The following is a 19224-nucleotide window of genomic DNA, read 5'->3' as shown; positions in this document are numbered from 1 at the left end:
CTCCACTAAGTCCCACACAGTGGGATTGCTGAGAGATCTTCGGAGGCCACGCTCCCTTCCTCCACCACTTTTCAAATGCATCTCCTGCCGCACTGCTGCTTGGGGGATGCAGTCCCCTCGGCTCCAGAGGGTCCTTGGGGGCCAACAAGCTCACCTGTTATCTCCAGTAAGTCCCACACAGTGGGATTGCTGAGAGGTCTTCGAAGGCCATGCCCCCTTTCTCTTCCACTCTGCAAACACAACTCCAATCATACTGCTGGTTGGGGCATTAAGACCCCTTGGATGGCAAGGATCCTTGGGGGCCAACAAGCCCTTCGGTTACCTCCAGTAAGTCCCACACAGCGTGATTGCTGAGAGGACTTTATAGACCACACCCCCTTTCACCACCACTCTGCAAATGGGCCTTCTGTTTCACTGCTGGTTGGGAAATGAGGTCCCCTTGGATTCTGAGGGTCCATGATGGCCAACAATTGTCCTTGTTACCTCCAATAAGTCCCAAACAGCGGGAATGCAGAGAGGTCGTCAGAGGCCACGCCACCTTTCTCCACCACTCAGCAGCCATGCCACCTGGCTCACTGCTGGTTGGATGCTGAAGGTCTTTGGGGGCCAATAAGCCCTCCTGTTACCTCCAGTAAGTCACCCACATCACGATTCCTGAGATCTGGTCAGACAACCCGCCCCCTTTCTCCATTACTCTGCAAACGCGACTACTAGTTAAAAAGCCATAGAAATTCACTTTAAAAAAACAAAGGTTAAAGGGACGTTCTAGTTAGGAAGTAGACCATGTCATGAATGATGTAGTATGTGAGGTTATAAGCAGTGCATTGCGGGGTCGTAAGTTATAGTTAGCTCATGTAAGTATATCTGCTGAATTTCACTGGTTTTGTACGAGTGAAATCTGAGCCTAACTATAATGTCCCTGTAACCTTTGGTTTTTCCAGTGAATTTCTAAGCTTTTTAAAATTCTTTTTCCTAACTATAAACGTCCCTGTAACCTTTGGTTTTTTCAGTGAGTGTATATGTGGGTGTCGCTCTCATACATAGATTATTTAAATTTATATAAATATATATATATAAATCTCGCTCTTAAACATATATTATATATGTGTATATGATTATACATATATGTATGAGAGCGGAATAATGAAACTATCAACGATTATACTTGTTGCAGCTCCTTTAACCTGTTAAGCTTTTCCAACACATTCCATACATACTCCATGCCAATAAACTATTGTTGTAATGAATTGTGTTGCGAAAGAGCACGAAGAAAAGGGTTAGAGACACAGAAAGAATAAAGAGTGTGTGAAACCCAGTACTGGATTGCTTGACATATTTCCTTGCTCCTGCTCTAGGTTACCGAAAGCTGGTGACAGATCTAGAGAAGGGCTATGTGACATCAGGCGACTCCTTCTACATTCGGGTGAACCTAACCTTGGAGAAAGATGGTGACCAGCTGCCTGTGCATTGTGGGGACATCTTGCATATAACTGACACTATGTACCAGGGGCGGCACCAGTGGAAGGCATATCGGGTTAACCCCTACAACATGAGAGATACGATGGAGAGTGGCACCATTCCGAACTACTGCCAGTGAGTAGCGAGCCCCATCACAGCATGCTTTTTTCTTAATATTGTAATAAATTGTTCTCAACTAGAGAATTAGATACATTGGTAACTGGCATTAGCATTCTTATGTGGGCATTGAGAGTGCTGAGCCCAGGACCGATTTCCTAAAATAGCTGTCCGCTTTGAACTGTTAATTATACCAATTTTATTGAATATTTAAGCACCAACAATGAATGCATATGTTTTAATGAAATTACTCTCCCAGTTAGATTACTTGAGAAGCACTATGTTTAAAACCTATATGGTATGTGTCTTAAGAAGAATAAAAATACACCCTACTGTGAAAGCAGACACACACAAATAACCAAAGAATACTTCAATCCAGTTAAAAAAATATCATAAATTATATGGGAAAAATCCGCCTTTCCCTTCCCTCCCTTCCTAGTCCTCCTCCATTCTTCAAGTGCTCAACTCAACTAATACCCCCATTCAGCAGAAACATACATTTTACATACGTCTGTCTACCCTCTAATCTCCCAGCTTCAATATACAATCTATTATTGCATTTTCATCCAAAAATCTTTTTACTTGAATTTCAGTATTTTGCATTTTCTTTTAAACCAATTTCTAATGCTATACTTTTGTAAATGTATATTAGGAAAAAGATTGGTACCCACAAATGAGATTGCTCGGTGTGCAGCCATGGATGACAGAATTCATTGTGCGAACAGAAATGAGGGGCAAAGGAAATCTGTCCCCACCACTCGAAGTGGTATCTGGGTATTCACAAATGGGTACACATGTGCACCTATGGATGAAAACACTCTGTGTGCATTCACATATGGGAGAGCTTGAGTATTCACTAAAGAGAGAAATCTATGAACATTCACAAAAGAGAGTCTGCATTAATTGTGTACTATCCAGAATATCACGTTTTTATTATCAAACAACAAAGCTACTAAACTATTTCTAATTCCTCATCTTTGTACCTTAGAAATCTATACTGACATATTCACAGAACGTAGATGTAGAGTTAAGAATAGTAAATATATACATGCCTTGACGATAGAGTGGTAGTTGATATTCTGGACTCAACATTTTTCTAGATTGATATTTTTAACTTGTTATTCTGAAAAGCAAACTTTTTAGAAAGAGAAGCTTCTATAAGGATCCACAAATAGGGCTATGTTGGTACCTAAGAGTAAAGCTGCACTCTGTGCATGGCTAGATGGCTGTTCTCATTTTGTACCACCAAATGTGTGACTTTGTGGACAATATCAAATGGGAGCATTGTGACACATTAAAGAGATCTGTAGACATCCACAGATTAGAGGAATCCTTCTGTTTAATGTACGTGTCTTTTATTTCATCTCCGAGCCCTTGTAGTATGTACACTCTGTGCACTTTGGCCGTTGCTATTAGTGCACAAACATTCAGTGTGCTCAGTGAACAACATGGATTCAGTAGTCTCTCTAAACACATGTAGACTGAATGCTCTCTGTGTTTGTGTAGTCCGCACTGCGTATGCAAGTAGTCTGAGTACTCTCTACCCATATGTACTCAGTATGCATGCAGCCTGTATTCTTTCTGTACATGACAAATATTTAGGCATTCTGTACAAGTGTAGCCTGTGGGCTGACTATGCAACTGTAGCCAGTATGCTTTCTGTGCATGTGCTGTTTGTACAGGTGTGGTCAGCACACTGCCTCTAGTTCTACAGTGCATGTGTTGTTGTTTTACACTTTACAAGTGATGTTTCTTGAACGCTTCTGATCCACTCACATGTTAACTGTTTTACCCCAGGGCGCAGCAGCAGCTGATCACAGCCATTCAGGACATGTCCTTACAAATGGCAACTTCACGGAAGGTAATGCGCTCTGCCCGTTATAAGTAGTGTGTGTCACTGGTGGGTGGGACTGCATGTGTAAGATCAAGAGCACTTTGGTCATTTTGTGTGCATGGGGGAGTGTAAGAAAGTGTGTCTCCTCCAATTAGTGTGGTCTTCAGGACAGGGGCACATTGTTTGCTTGTGGCTGGCACAGCTTATGAGATTCTGCCACGCCCCTCTTTCACACTGCAAGTTTTGCTATGACTGAGGATGCTTCCAGTAATGTTGTTAACACCCATCTGTGGCTTAGCGGCTTTCCCATCCCTGGGATAAAGGAGAATCTGTCATTTGGAATTGGAAAGGGGGTAGTTTCTGGATATCCCGCATCCTTGCTATTTCATCTTCAAATTGAAAGCTGAAATGCTGCCTGCATGTAACAAAAGCTCTCCTTCTAAGGATGAACACTGCATTGATAAGTTTAGAAGACTTTACCACCATCGGGCAAGATCTCAGAACAATGATTCAAAAATATGTGAACTTTCTGTTTTTTTTAGTCCCCTCTCACTACAGAATAGGACTCTATCTCTTTACATTTTTGAGGGCTCCCAGATGGCTTTGCGCCAAAGAACTCACCTTAGATAATTTCCTAGTCTGGATGCACTGCTCAAATGTGTGACAAAAGTGAAGGCTGTTGGGGTTGGTTATTAATTTGAAGAGAATAACTCTGTTGGGGACCTACCGCGAAAGTAAGTAACTTTTCCGTTCTTTGGCAAGAGATCCTCCGTAGATTCATAAGCAACTAAGCAGGGATATTCGAAACAAGCCTGAAGCTCAGGTTGAGGTCATACTTGAAAAGTTGATTGATGATCTCTTGAGCTACTTAGGGCACAGCTTGAGCATCACAGGGGAAGCTGTCATTATTGTCCATCTCCTAGAAGTTTTCCTGTGGATGGTGGTGGGTGGCCTGGCTCTTTTACAGCATGGCCTTCTGCACCACCACCTTGACACTTCACTCCTAGAATCAGTTGTTCTTTAGTGCCTGGAACATAAAAAGCCCAAAGTAGTCTTGAACTCTGAAGTCCTTGATGCTTCCATGTTTTTAACATTGAGCCTGTGTAATGCTTGTTCCACTGCTGGAGAACAGTGAACAAAGACATTGCAAGCCTGTGGTCTAATGAAGGAATTTCAAGAGGAATGGCAGATAACTTTTCATCACCATGTGACTATGTAACACTGTTTAAGGGATATTATCCCCCCCAAAAAGCTTGATTTTCACTATTTTGTGTATAAAATCTGACGTCTAATACAATTGGTTTTATTACAGAAAGCGGTTGGCAAAAGTTAAGCTATTTTGTATAGTAAGGCTTGGATAGGGCCAGGAAGGAGACCTATGCAGCAGTAGAAACGTTCTCTTCAAGGCGAACACTTAATGGAGAATACTGGAGTCTTGATTTTGATAGAGGATAGCTATTTAATATTACCACTTCCACCCGATACTGAAGCAGATCATAGCCTTCTCCGGGTATTTTCTTATAGGACAATTGGTGTTTCTCACTTTCCCTAAACATTAATCTGGCTAGTTTAGGACTCAAGATTCCAAAACTGCATCAGAGCAACCTAAATCAAAGATAATCGTATGGACCGAACCTTGGATTGATTATAGTACTGATGGAAAAGCATAGAGAAATATGCTACACCAGCTCACCAAAAACTTATTGCTGAGATTGTGGTGTGAGAGACTAGGAACCTCATTTACAAGGCAATTGCGCCACTGGTGCGGCACTTTTTTCGACGCACCAGCGGTGCAGTGCACCTGCCCATATTTACAAGGCCACCTTTTCTTGGCCTTGTAAATATGAGCCCCTTTCACGCATTACTCTGCGTGAAAGGGGAGTTCCATGGGTGTTACTGTGGGTGCAGGGGAGGCGTAGGAGTGGCGCAACAAGGAGAAATACTTTGATGTCTGCTCATTTTTTCCTCTTTCTATGTGTGCAGCATCCAGCAGCATGCTTAGAAGTAAGAAAATGCCATCAATGATTGGTTTTGTGCAGGAAGGTGTCCCTAATAAATAGATCTGTCAAACCTGACAACGAAGCTTGCGAAAAGCAAAACATATATAAAAAAAAAAAAGTCAGTTTAGTTCATTAATATGATTTGTGTTATCATGAGTTATTAACGGGGCGTGTCTAGATATAGCGGATTACCTGCTGTAAATCTCTTATAAATGCCAGGGCAAGAGGGGATGGCCTGTTTGTGTGGTACTGCTTGTACACCTGTCTGGCATTGTGAGTCTGTGAATATAAGCAGTTTTATAGTGTGTGCAGCAGTACAGGTACAGCTGTTTTTTGGGCTGAAATCCCTTTAATATGTATGTATATTTTAGTTTGTTATCATTTATTAAAAGCCTCTTTGTTCCTTCTGTGTATTTCTGCCTTTTTCTATCACGCTTTGCCTTCCTTTCGGTGGTCTTCAACCTCCAGCTTGCGATGGGGACGCACAAGGTGGTCCGAGTGGTCAGCACCACCAGGACAAAGATCAACCCACTTTGGACATCGTTTGATGGGACCAGCTTCAATACCAATAACTCAGAAGGTATGAAACCTTGATTATTCATGAAAATGGAACCATATGAAACCTTGATTAACCATATTTCATGCACATTCTAAACTACCTATCTTTATCCTGTGCCCAGCAGGACTTTTCTGACATTAGAACATAGTGGCACAGTTTAACTATGATTTTGCATCGGGTTGCTTCACTTTTGTAGTGCAGCCCAAATGTCCAATTCCTTTTTGGCAGTTACTAAGCCACGCAAAGCCACTTTGCATGGTTTAATGCACACAAAGTAATGCAGTGTGTAACACTGCCTTGCACTACTTTGCGTCAGGTAGGCGTTACATAGGTGGGGCATGGGCATTCTCATGCATTCACCCATATATTTTGACGTACACTCAGATTTACCAAGACTTGTAGACCTGGGTTTGGCCGCAAATGGTGTACCTAACTGACAGAGGAATAACAAGAGGAAATATCTGCATTTCGTTACTTCCTCTTTCCATATGAGTTGCAATATGCAGCACACATAAAAAGAGGGATAGGCCTCGAAGGATTGTTTTTGTGCAGGAAGGTATTCTTACCTACACAACCCAGCCCATAACGCAGGCACACGTGCATTATGGTGCAAGGGTGTCTGTGTTGGCTCTAGGCAGCACACAGTGCGCCAGCACAAGGGGAGAGCAGAAATACTCTATATCTTTGTAAATATGGAGCATTTTTGTTCTCACCAATCCATACAGTACACTGTTGCAAGTTCCCTTGTTGCGCCATGTTATGTGAAATAATTAACATGCGACAATATGTTTGTCAGCCAATATTCTGTTCCATACCACCACCAATATTCCCTGCAATTCATGAATTGCAAATCACTCGTCTGATGCCCGCTACTACGTCCTGACATCCGAAGTGTAAATAAACAGCACTGAAATGGAATACTTTATCTCAACAAGCCTCTCCTACTTGCTAGAGACTGCATGTAAGATCACTCAAAAGCAGTAGCACACAAAGTCTTTCTTTTACCTTGCGTCAATTCCACAGGCCGGTTGGGTCTGCAAAGGGTTCATAACATTGTGTCTTGGCTGAGTTGCAAGTATCCTAAATGAGGTTGGTTCGGCAGAGAACCAAAGATGTAACAGCCTTGCCTCAATGCACAAAAGCTACTGTAAAAAGAACACCTAATCAGCTTCTCACTCTTCTTAAAATGTTGTTTGATGTTGAGGCTTATGGCTATAGGAGGAAAGACATGCTGGCGCTTCCTTGTCCAGCTGATCGAGAACGTGTCTTTTGCAGATCTTTGGCCTCTCTTAATATACAAGTAACAAAGTGGACATTTTGAATTATATTAGATGACACCATGACTGACCTGAAGTATCCCCTCATGTTAAATAACTATTGAGAACTATTGAAGACTAGTTCACCTTGATGTACAGCATGCTACACACAGCCTCAGTTTGTTCACTTTGACAGCAGAAATGTTTTGGATTGGACATTCCTTTTGCCAGAGGGCATACAGACGGATAAATAATTTCATCTTCTTTGATCAGGTAAAACATTGCTATATTATCTTCTCTGAAAATCTGGGCTGTTTCCATTTGGAGAAATAATTTGGGTTCAGCTCTAACAGTTTCACAAGTAACCTTCTGTCCAGCACTAACCTGAGCCCCTGAGCCGTTGCTCCTGGCAAAAGGCGTCAAAAGCCTACTCCATTTAGACAGTTGTGAAAGTCACCCAAGTGTGAGTATTCTGAAGGGGACCGCACAGGAGAACATTTGCATTCCTTAATAGGGGGAGGCAATATTTCAATTAATGCTTCTTGAATGTCTGTCCTTTGCTAACAGGGAGAGGAGATATAAAGATGTGATTCTCTCATTCTAGATGTACGTACGATTCTATAAATTTACGGAATTCTCTGCCATCAAGGAGTAGTGTTTTCTCTTCCTGCAAAACTGGTCATTTGACGCCACGATCCTCCTGAAGTATGTAAAGCTCTGGCTAGGATAGTGTGGAGAAAAGCCAAGGTAAAGTTACTTGTGAAACTTTTATCTTGAACAGCACTGCATGTCTTCTGGAGATGGTCGGATATTAAATAGGTGCTGTGATCAAGACCAAGGTTGGAGAAATTGCAGGCAAGCGTGGACTGCCACCACTGAAATCAGCTTGATGGACAGAATGGAGGCACAGATTAGGGCAAATGGAAGACACTGGCATTGATATGCTCAGCTTCTATTACAAATCACAGCTCCCGTAATGTGAAGTAGAGATTCTGTAGGTCTTCTCAAGTTATCCAGTCTTCAAGCTCGCAGAATTTCCAAGCGCATGATGGTATTGAGGGCTCTAGATCAATCAATCAGGGTTTTATAAAGCGCGCTACTCACCCGTGAGGGTCTCAAGGTGCTGGAGTGGGGGGGGGAGGGTGCAGCTTCAGATCAGTCAAAGAGCCAGGTCTTGAGACTCTTCCTGAAGGTGTGCAGAGTAGGGGAGCGTCTGATGTTGACTGGAAGCTCGTTCTTGACCTTTGCTGCAACGTAAGAGAAGGCTCTTCCGCCTGCTCTGGTTCTGCAGATGTGAAGTGTCTCTGCCAGGGCAAGGTCGGCAGAGCAGAGGTTCCTTTTGGGAACGTGGAAGGAGACTCTCTCATTGAGGTATTTGGGTCCGATGTTGTGGAGGGATTTGTAGGCGTGGTAGAGTAGCTTGAAGGTTACTCTCTTTTTGACGGGGAGCCAGTGGAGGTCGCGTAGGTGCTGGGGCATGTGCTTGGTCGTGGGGTTCTGAGGACGAGTCTGGCTGGGGTGTTCTGGATGGTTTGGAGCTTGTGTAGCAGGGTTCTGTTGATTCAGGCATAGAGGGCGTTGCCGTAGTCCAGTCTGCTGGTTATGAGTGCGTGGGTGACAGTCTTTCTGCATTCGGGGGGGATCCACTTGAAGGTCTTGCAGAGGATGTAGAGGGAGTTAAAGCAGGTGGAAGCAACGGAGTTGATCTGGCAGGTCATGGTGAGGGAGGAGTCCAGGATGATACCGAGGTTTCGGGCGTGGTCTAATGGAGTGGGTGGGTTTCCGAGGGCGGAAGGCCACCAGGTGTTGTCCCAGGCGGAGGAGGGTCCAAGGACAAGGACCTCTGTCTTCTCCGAATTGAGCTTCAGGCAGCTGTTGTTCATCCAGGCTGTGACCTCCTTCATTCCTTCCTGGAAGAAGAGTCTGGTGTCTTCGGGGTTATTCGTGAGGTTGAGCTGGATGTCAGCGGCATAGGATACTATGCTGAGCTCATGCTGTCTGACAATAGCGGCGAGGGGGGCCATGTAGATGTTGAAGAGCGTGGGGCTGAGCGAGGATCCTTGGGGTACTCAGCAGTTGATCTCCTTTGGGTTCTAACGGAGAGGAAGGAGTGGATCTAGTCGAGGGCAGTTCCTCGTATCCCGGCGTTGTGGAGTCTGGCTGCGAGAGTGCGGTGTGAGACGGTGTCGAAGGCTGCGGAGAGGTCTAGTAGGATGAAGGCCGCAGTGCGGCCCTGGTCGAGTAGCATGCGGATGTCATCGGTGGCAGCGAGGAGGGCGGTCTTGGTACTGTCGTTGCTGCGGAATCCGGACTGGGAGGGGTCGAGGATGGTGTTATCGTCGATGAAGGTGGTCAGCTGGGCTTTTACGAATCTCTCTGTGACTTTGGCCAAGGGAAGAAGAGAGATGGGCCGGTAGTTTTTCAGGTCCGTCGGGTCGGCCGAGGGCTTGTTGAGGAGGGGTTTGACCTCTGCCCGCTTCCAGTCATCAGGGAAGATGCCGGATTCGAAGGAGGCATTAATGGTCGGGCCTAGCTTGGGTGATATGGCGGCAGTGGTTCTGTAGTAGATGTGCGGCGGGCAGGGGTCTTTGGGGGCTCCTGAGTGGGTGTTTGTCATGGTCGTGGCGGTGTCTTCAGTGGTAGCACGTTTCCAGGCGGTGATGGTGGGCTGGTTGGTGGTGGTGGAGTGGGGGGTGGTTTCTGGAGTCTGTTCGCTGAAGTTGTTGTAGAGGGCATTGATTTTCAGGTGGAAGTAAAAGCTGAGCTTATCGCAGAGGTCCTGGGATGATGTGACGTACGTGGCTTCGCTGGGGGGTTTTGTGAACTGCTGTATGATGTTGAAGAGTTAATTTGTGTTACTGGCGTTGGTGTGGATTTTGTTCTTGATGAAGGTCCGCTTGGTGGTTCTTATGTGCTGGTGGTATTCAGTCATGGCGTTCCTGTAGGTGGTCCGGTCTTCGGTGGTTTCCTGTTTCTCTAGAGTTTCTAGAGGCGTCTGCAGGAGCGCCTGGCTTCTTGGAGTTCGGGGGTGAACCAGGCGGCCTTCCGGGGGCATTGTTTGACGGGGTGGCGGAGAAGTGCGAGCTTGTCTGTGCAGCTGGAGATCCATTGGTGTAGTTCTTTGGCAGCGGAGTTGGCGTCGGTCGTGGCGGAGGGGGGTCGTGGAGGAGGGTGGTGTTGAGGTGTTCCTCTGTGATCTTACTCCAGTTCCTTCGAGGCGGGCGCAGGTGGGTTTGGGTGCGGTGGTGGTGTTGAAGGTGAAGTGTAGACAGTGGTGGTCTGTCCAGAGGGGCTGCGTGGTGTGGCTGATGTCGATGTTTGTCACTCCTTCGAAGATGGGGTCGAGGATGTGACTGGCTCAGTTGGTGGGGGTGGTGACGAGCTACTTCAGTCCGAGGTTGTCAAGGAGGGTGGTGGAGTCGGGGTCACTGCGGTTGTCGAGGTGGAAGTTGAGATCTCCAATGAGGATGTAGTCCCTGGAGGCGATGGCGTGGGGTGCGACGAGGTCAGCAATGGTGGAGTCAAATGTTTGAGCTGTGGAATTGTCAAGTTTCTAAACAGGCTGTGGGCATCCAGTTTTCTTTAGCATAATGAGCCAACTACACCAGAAACCCCATCCTTTAAGCAATATGGAATAAGAGTAATATATATTACAAAAGAAGCAAATATTGATCCCTAGGTTTCTGACTCCATTCTCTGAAATTAACAGAAACTAAAGGCAGGGAGAGGGAAAATGCCTTGGTTACAAGTGACCTATAAAATTCCGACACCAATGCAACCCATTGTTTTGTCTGGTGTCAGAATTATAAGTTTGGCAGTAAAATCTGACTGTCGAATTTTCTACCCGGTAAATTTCAGCAGGTCAAATCTGCTGAAAGTTACTGGGTGAAATGGTTAACATCAAAATCCACATGCTGTACATCATTTTCAGCACAAAATTCATAAGCGCTTTTATTTATCGGAACACTTCCCAGGGGATCGTTATTTAACGAGGACAATAAATGACAATGCATCTACGCAGGATTCATAATCAAAACCTGAGTCTTTGAGGAGACATCTGGTACATCACCAGTGAGAGGATATTAAGAATAGGATGGATGGAGAAATGTCTAGCTGGAGCAAAGTCTTCTCATTGTGTAGCTTGGAAGAACACTCAGCTCATTGCTGAGTCTATTAATACATTGATCTGACACTGAGAAGTGAGGCATGGCTTTTGCTAAGTCTTGGGGCAATTTGGCAGGAGTGGTGATAAAGTCTCTGCCTTATTTCCTCTACTCGAATAATTTATAACCTCAGCTGCTATGTTGATTACAAAACAGCTAATAATCAGCTAATAATTGTGAGGAGAGCTCAGGGATGGCACAGGAGAAGCTGGCAGTAGAACCTCAGTCAGCCTGTGTAGATGCAACTGAGCAAAAGAAAACATTAGCTGGTTGAACTTGTCCGAATTAGGACAACATTTGAGTCAGAAACTCCACTTCTGCGGAGCAAGTGGGAGACATCAGGTAACATACAGGCAAGGACGTTGCTTCGGGGGTGGGGGGGTGGTGGTTGGTGTGTGACACTCGTCCAATGAATGCAATCTTGGCTTGGTTGTTAGGTTGAAGGGCCCTGAGGCAGGTTTCCTATGCTTTTGATGGTCCTTGTTTGACTAAAAAGTTTTACTTATTATTATTTTTTTAAATCAGGAACCTACCAACTGCAAATCAGTATTGAACGTTGTATCCCAAACCTTGGTCATCCCTCCACCCTGCGGCATACTGTTTTTTAGTCAGGAAATGTACGATTCTCACTCCCTCTCACTGACTAAGCTATGCCCCTGCATGCAGCAATTATTTTTGAAGAAACCGAAAAACAATTCTGAGATGAGAAATTCACAGAGGCTCCTAGACCAGTTCAGAATCATAGATAATGCTGTACTGGAGATTCCACCCCAGAGGAGCTACTTCAAACTGTGTGAGCATTCTGGGGCTCGAAAAACATTTTGAGTCTGTACTGATGTACTGGTTCCAGAGCCTTGTAGAGGTCAAAGTAAAGGCATTTGACTAGAGTAATATTAACCCTCTGTGTGTCCCAAGCAAAAGCAAAACTTATGGCTTACTGGGAAGTAGAACTATGATAGTTTCTGATCTAATATGATAGTATCTGATCTAACGGAGAGAGTGCGATGTTGATCAGGGGAGAGGAGTTGGCCTAACGGCTAGGGCTGTTGACCTCGAATCTGGGGAACTGGGTTCGCGACTCGGCAATGACGCAGAACATCCTGTGATTCTGGGCAAATCACTTAATCTCCCCGTGCCTAACAAAAAATGTGTCCTCATGTAATGCAACTGGTGCTATGTAAAGCGCTCTGATACCCGATTCGGGTCAAGTTCGCACTATATAAAACTCTGTAAAATAAAAATATTGGAAAGGGCCTTGTAGAGATATAGGGAATGAGGTGGAAATGACAGAATTTAGTCTGACCATTGAGCGTCTGGCATCAAAGGAGCTCTTGAGATAGCCAATAAGGAGCATTGAAGTAGTGAATCCAGTATCGCCTGCTTCTCTTTGAAAAGTGAGACTTCCTTCCTAGAAGAACAGGAATTAAGGAGAACCCCGCCACATGTACCCTATTTCCTTGTTGGATGGAAATGGAAAAATTTGCCTTTTAATCTTCGAGAAACATCTCGACGACTTTATTAGCATAGAAGCCCTTTAAAAAACAATGTAATTTAAAAAGAATTTCGGGACCTATTTCTGACCCGGTTTGCGTCGCACTTGCACCAAACAACATGGTGCAAGAGCGACGCAAACCTTAAGTCAGATTTTTGAAGCCATGCAATGCCACTTTGCGTGGCATCGAGTGGCTCCAAAAATCTGTAGCAACACTGCGCAAATCGGTGTGTTGCGCTACTTTGCCCTGGGAAGGCATTCCATGGGCACTGCGTGGGTGTTCCCATGCAACTCCCATAGTTTTTGATGCATTTCCGGATTTACAAGACCATGTAAACCTGGGAATGTGTCAAAAAGATACGCCTCCCCAGGAGAGGCCTAACGAGGAGAAATATCTTGATTTCATCTAGTAACTTTCTCTTTCCATGTGTGCTGCATTCTGCAGCACACATAGAGGAATAGGAATATAGAGGAATTGTTTTGTGCAGGAAGGTATGCCTTCCTGCATAAAAACAATCCTGCATGAAACACAAGAACTCTTGCACCATGGAGTAAGTGTGCCGGCGTTGGCGCTAGGCATCCTATTGTGCACCAGCAGAAGGGGAAAAGTTAGGAATGCGCTGTTTGCCACATTTTTCCCTTTTCCTAGTGACAGAGGGCAGCACAGCAAGGTGGTTTAATGAGCTACACTGCACCACAATGTCATAAATATGCCCCTCCATTTCTGCAAGAAATAGTTGTGGAATGTGTTCTGGAATGTGGTTAACACATGCCACCATTCTGCTTTGAAATGCGAGCCCTAATGCTAGAATCTTACAAACTAATACTGGAATTCTGTCTCTAAAAGGGGGTTTTTATAACTAAAAATGGGATGCTGAAGTTCCATGTTCCGAATGCAAGTTCTATATCCCCATTCTTTTTACAGAGGCATGTTTTCTGAAAACCTGATGGCTGATGCCTTAACTGTGGGGAATTCATCTCCCAACAAGCTTGGCCTGAAGCCACTGTGCGGCTGTACAAGGCCATTTCACAGACAGCGAATCTTGTCCTTCAAACATCAGTGGAGCAGGGATCCAACTAGCAACCTGACCAGTCGCAGTAAAAGACACTAAAACTGTACTCTTACACCCCTTTGTTTTGATACCTCATTCTGTATGCAAAGCCCAATGTCATGGGCACTTTTTCTGTGAAAAAGTGCAAATTTCCACCGACATCTTGCTCATGGTGCCCCCAAGTCCTCCTCCCCACAATATTCCCTAAGAGTCCTATCCCCATCATTCTTTCCCATCCTTATTCCTGTCACACTCCTAAGAAGTTAACCTAATCTACCTAGGGTCTTGTTTTTGCTTCTCCATTAGGGTTCAGTGCTGACAGTGGCTTCACTCTTCTCATCTATGCAGGTGACCGAGATATCGCCCCCCAGGCAGGGAGCTGCTTTACCCTGATGCCCTACACGAAAGTGAACCCTCATGCCCCGACCACCCTGCGGCCTGTGCTGTTTGTGCCATCTGTGGTCGGGAAGATCATGAGGGAGAAACTCAGCACCAGCAGGGACTTTATCAACTGCCAGTCAGGTAAGCCTGTGGAAGCTCTGCACCTATGTGCCTTATGTCCAGACCTGACACTGCAGCCACTTGGGATGGGTTGAGGGACCAGCCAGGAGAGGCGTGACTACAGAACACTCTGGGTAACCAGCTCACATCCTTCATGGACTAGGGTATGGGGATGTGCTGCCGCATTCAGCTGGTAATCCAGTGCAGCACCCTGGCCAAGCCTAGGAAACCCTTGGTGAGATGTGATGTGTTCTGACCACTTTTTCTGCTACTGGGAATAGTATTCATCCAAGCCCTGTACCGAGTCCCACCATCCCCCTGCTGCCTGTGCTGCAGAAATGTAACTACATGGTGACAAACCATACTGCCAAGGCTTGCTCTTAATTGTTGCAGTTGTTATAGGCTGCATTGGCGAATGATGGGCACAACTTTGTACTGCCTGAAACTAAAGCTATTTAGTGTCTCAATTTAATTAAATCAGCGCACTGTTCTAAGTATTTATTAATTTGTAGGTGTGCCTTTCTTATTATTGCCATCCCTTCACCACACCTATGACCATCCTGATACACTCCCATATTTTTATATTAATTTGAGGGGTTATTTGATAAGGATTTGCTTGGGCGCTGCAGTTGCACAAAGCAAGGCACCGTTCATCATCAGTTTACTTTGTATCGGTCATAAACAACCATAAAAGTGCAGTGCAGCGACGTCAAAGTCACTAAACATTGGTTAAAAAAAGAAAACAGTTATACAATATATCTAAAAGAACAAACAGTACAATATCTTTGAAGTAGTAATATCAAAAACAAACAACAATAATAAAATCTACAAGTATAGAAACAATGCATTTCGGAAGGAGAATAAAGCCTATGGAGAGGATCAAATGTTTAGCAGCATGAAGACCCACTAGGGCCAAACAGATGTAAAGAGTGAAATGCTAGGGGTGGCCTAGTTCTTAGTCCATTGTGCAAAATGCATTTTCTCATAACAATTTCGAATTTAAGTTGCACACTCGCCCAAGCCTAAAGCTCAGCTCTGGTTATTAGCAGCAAGAATAGACAGAAAAACACTCAATCCCCATGTTAAGAGGGCTAGCAGAGCTACAGTGCAAAGTGTAGAGACTAACCTACTCAAAATTACCCAAATCTCAATGCATTATACAAGATACACTGTCACTTGCACACTTGTCCAAGCCTAAGGCTAAGATATTTATTGACAGCAAAAGTACACATTACCCGCAATAAAAGAACAAACAAACTGAGCTAAAGTGCACGATGCAGAGGGTAATTAATACCAGGTTTGCCCAAGTCTTAGGTCATTATTCAAGTCAATATTGCAGGAACACTTTTTACAAAACCATTTTCAATTATATTTGCACCCTTTGCTCGAGTAAAAGGAACCTTTCCTTAGGGCTAGATTGTGAAACCTCATCATGCCCTGGTCGAGATCAACATCTATCTGTCAGGATGAGGCAAACGCGTATTGAGTGTCGACATGATCAAGTGGCTCAGAGATGAATTATACAACCATATATGACATCTCATGACCAAGCCTTCAGTGCAGCTGGTCTGAGTGACCAAGCTCATTTTAAGTATCTTGAACAAGCAAATACAATTGGTTCAGCTGTATCAGATTCAGTAGGCATGAGGCCATCACACATTGTTTCACCTCTAAGTTTACGACTTGATGAAAGGATCCATCTTGATCTCGGGATCTTGTACTAATGACATATCAATAAAAAGTGTACCTCAGTTTCCGTCATATTAGTATAAAATGGGCAACCCACCAATCCTTCACCGTCTTGTTCCCACGTCGAAGTAAACGACCTGAGTGGCAATGAGCCAATTGAAAAACAAATATACAAGGACTTAGCCTCAGTGGGAATGATTCTACAAGAAATGGTTCAAATTGCAGGAAACATTTGTAGCTCAAGAATTTGTCCACCAGCCCTTCCGACCTTGTTTCACACAATGACTTTGCAAATGCTAAAAACAGACCCAGAGAGCTCTTCACCCTCATCAAGCAACAAACTTCCAAACCCCCCGCATCCTCAACTCAGGCCTCGAATGCCCTGTGCGAGACCTTCGCCAACTTCTTCAACAACTTCTTCAACAAAAAATCTCCAAGATTGAGCTCTCCTTGGTTTCCAACCACAACCTCGTTCATAGGAGCCCAGCCCCAAGAGCAGAGGGCAACAGACCCAATCACCCCTCAAATCAGTGGAAATCATTCAACCCCGTCTCGGAAATAGAGATAGTCAAACTGATCTCCACCTCTAAACCCTCCTCCCATGCCTTGGACCCGATTCCTGCCCAACTGGCCAAGAAGCTAAAACTCTCCCTAGCACCGCTCTGGACCAGGATCATAAACAGCTCCCTGAGCTCTGGGGTCATTCCTGACTGCCTTAAAGTTGGCCAAGTCACTCCTTTACTGAAAAATCCAGGCCTGGACACCAAAGATCTGAACAACTACAGACCCGTCTCCAACCTCCCTTTCCTAGCCAAGACAATGGAAAAATGTGTTCTCCTTCAATTGACGCAACACATGGACAACATCAACCTCCTAGACCCCCACCAATCGGGCTTCAGAAAAGGGTGCAGCACAGAGACAGCGATCCTCAATATCATAGATGATATACACAAGTCCCTTGATAAAGACAAATGTTCCCTACTAATCCTCCTAGACCTATCAGCAGCTTTCGATACGGTTGACCATCAACTACTCATTAAGGTACTCCAAGAAAGGCTAGGGCCTGAAGAGGTGGTCTTACGCTGGTTCGGCTCCTTTCTACAGAATCGCTCTCAAAGAGTCAAAATCAAAAACTTCTTGTTAGACCTTCATCATGTCAACAGAGACGTCCCCCAAGGATCAGTCCTCTCCCCGCTTCTTTTCAACATATACATGGAACCCCTCACCACTATACTCAAAACATCCAACATTCCCTTCCAACTTTATGCGGACGACACCCAGATTTATCTTGAAACCTCCTCCACCGAAGACATCCAGAGACGCAATGATACTCTTAGAGAAGTCCAATACTGGCTCTCTCTAAACCACCTGAAATTGAATCAAGACAAAACAGATATCCTCCTAATTTCCAACAAAATGGAGAACCCCCAAGTCGCAGAATGGCTAAAAGCAATTGATGCTCTCAACAACAATCTCTCCCTGGCCGACTCCGTCAAATCGCTGGGAATCACCCTGGACCCTAAACTAAGCACAGACAAACACATCAAGAACACTGCCAAGAGCGCTTTCCTCAACCTGAAACTATTCAGTAAGATAAAGCCCTTCATCCCGACCAACGACCTCAAACAAGCAACTCAATACCTGGTACTTTCCAGATTAGACTACAGGAATGCTACCCTTACAGGCACAGCAAAATCTCACCTAGCTCCCCTCTGATCAACTCTTAATGCAGCTGCTAGAATGGTCACTGGAGTAAACAAATACGACCATATCTCGCCCGCACTCAGAGAGTTGAAATGGCTCCCAGTTGAATTAAGAGCCAGTTACAGAACTGCCTGCCTCACGCACAAAGCCCTCCACACTGGGAAACCCGCCTACCTGGCCTCCAAACTCACGAAGGATGGTCAGACAAGGATCCTCAGGAGCTCCAATACTCTACTACTCATCCCGCCGAAAACCCGCATACAAAAAACTGCAGTCAGATCCTTCTCTGGAAATGCGCCCAAAATATAGAACTCCATCCCAGTCCACATCAGGACGATCCCCTCCTTTCTAAAATTCAAAAGGCAACTCAAAGACCTCTACCTCAATCGTTCCTTCCTAAATGGATAGATTGAAACCCAAACTCACAATCGTGCACATCACTGCACTATGACACTGTACAACCAAGACCTCTACCTCACACCTAGCCCGTCTCCTCCCCACCATCCCCCTGGATCGGAAGGTTGCGCGGCTAGAACAACTATGTTCACTATTATAAGACTATGAAACCTTCCCTCTATCGTTATACAACACGCATAACCCTCTTCTGCACCTTGTGGTTTCACTGCTATAATTTGTGTTTTTCCTTTTTTACAAAGTGTTGTAAAGTCCTCCGATACCTTCTGGTCTGGCTAGCTCTATATAAAACTCCTTAATAAATAAATAAATAAATGAATTTAGCTGGTGACTTTCTGGTTTCACCACACCTTTGACCATCCTGATACACTCCCATATTTTAATATGAATTTGAGGGGTTATTTGCTAAGGATTTGCGTGTGCGCTGGAGTTGCACAAAGGAGGGCGCCAATTTACTTACCATTATAAAAGCCTACAGCAGAGCAAAACCGTGCAGTGCCAAACGATCGCCCGCACAACCCTTAGCGAGTAACCCCTTCCATGTTTGCCACTGAAAAGGTCCAGTGCCTCCTGTCTAGCATTTGTTTGTGGAAATTCTGAGCCTGTTTTGAATCTTATGCTTACGTAATTTTGCTTGCCCCTTTTGTAGGTGATGCTTTTTTGTGATTACACTTTACTCTCCATGTTTAACGCATCTTTTAGACACTCGCTTACGGATTCAGCAGAACAGCAGCCCTGTTTAACCTTTGACAAACCCCTGTTTAACAGTAGAAACATGTCTTTCTGTTTTACTCTACCCAGAGTGCCTTTCAGAAGCAGAGTATGAATCCCGGCATCGGAATGGTGATATCATCTGTGCAAAGAAGGTAGAGGGCTTCTACCGATGTGTCACTCGCCAGACTGTACATTCCAGCACTGACAAGGTAACTCCCCCAAAAATGCGTTATGCACTCCCCCTCCTTTCTTGACTCCGAGGTCTGCTTCA

At 44.8% G+C, this 19224-nt stretch overlaps 1 protein-coding gene across 6 annotated transcripts in view; it reads left to right on the top strand.

Moving 5' to 3' along the window:
- The window catches only part of CARD14 (caspase recruitment domain family member 14), a 462412-nt gene that overhangs the window by 406203 nt on the left and 36985 nt on the right, over window positions 1-19224 (top strand). For all 6 annotated transcript variants that reach the window (XM_085617432.1, XM_085617431.1, XM_085617433.1 and 3 more), the window contains 5 exons: window positions 1356-1593; window positions 3373-3436; window positions 5878-5989; window positions 14280-14453; window positions 19041-19162. In XM_085617432.1, coding sequence (XP_085473558.1) covers window positions 1356-1593; window positions 3373-3436; window positions 5878-5989; window positions 14280-14453; window positions 19041-19162 — 710 coding nt within the window. The remainder of the gene's footprint in view (window positions 1-1355; window positions 1594-3372; window positions 3437-5877; window positions 5990-14279; window positions 14454-19040; window positions 19163-19224) is intronic.

Source organism: Triturus cristatus, chromosome 7, assembly GCF_964204655.1.
Source record: "Triturus cristatus chromosome 7, aTriCri1.1, whole genome shotgun sequence".
Lineage (NCBI taxonomy): Eukaryota > Metazoa > Chordata > Amphibia > Caudata > Salamandridae > Triturus > Triturus cristatus.
Note: the sequence above shows the minus strand (reverse complement) of the source record. Positions and strands in the feature narration are given on the sequence as shown.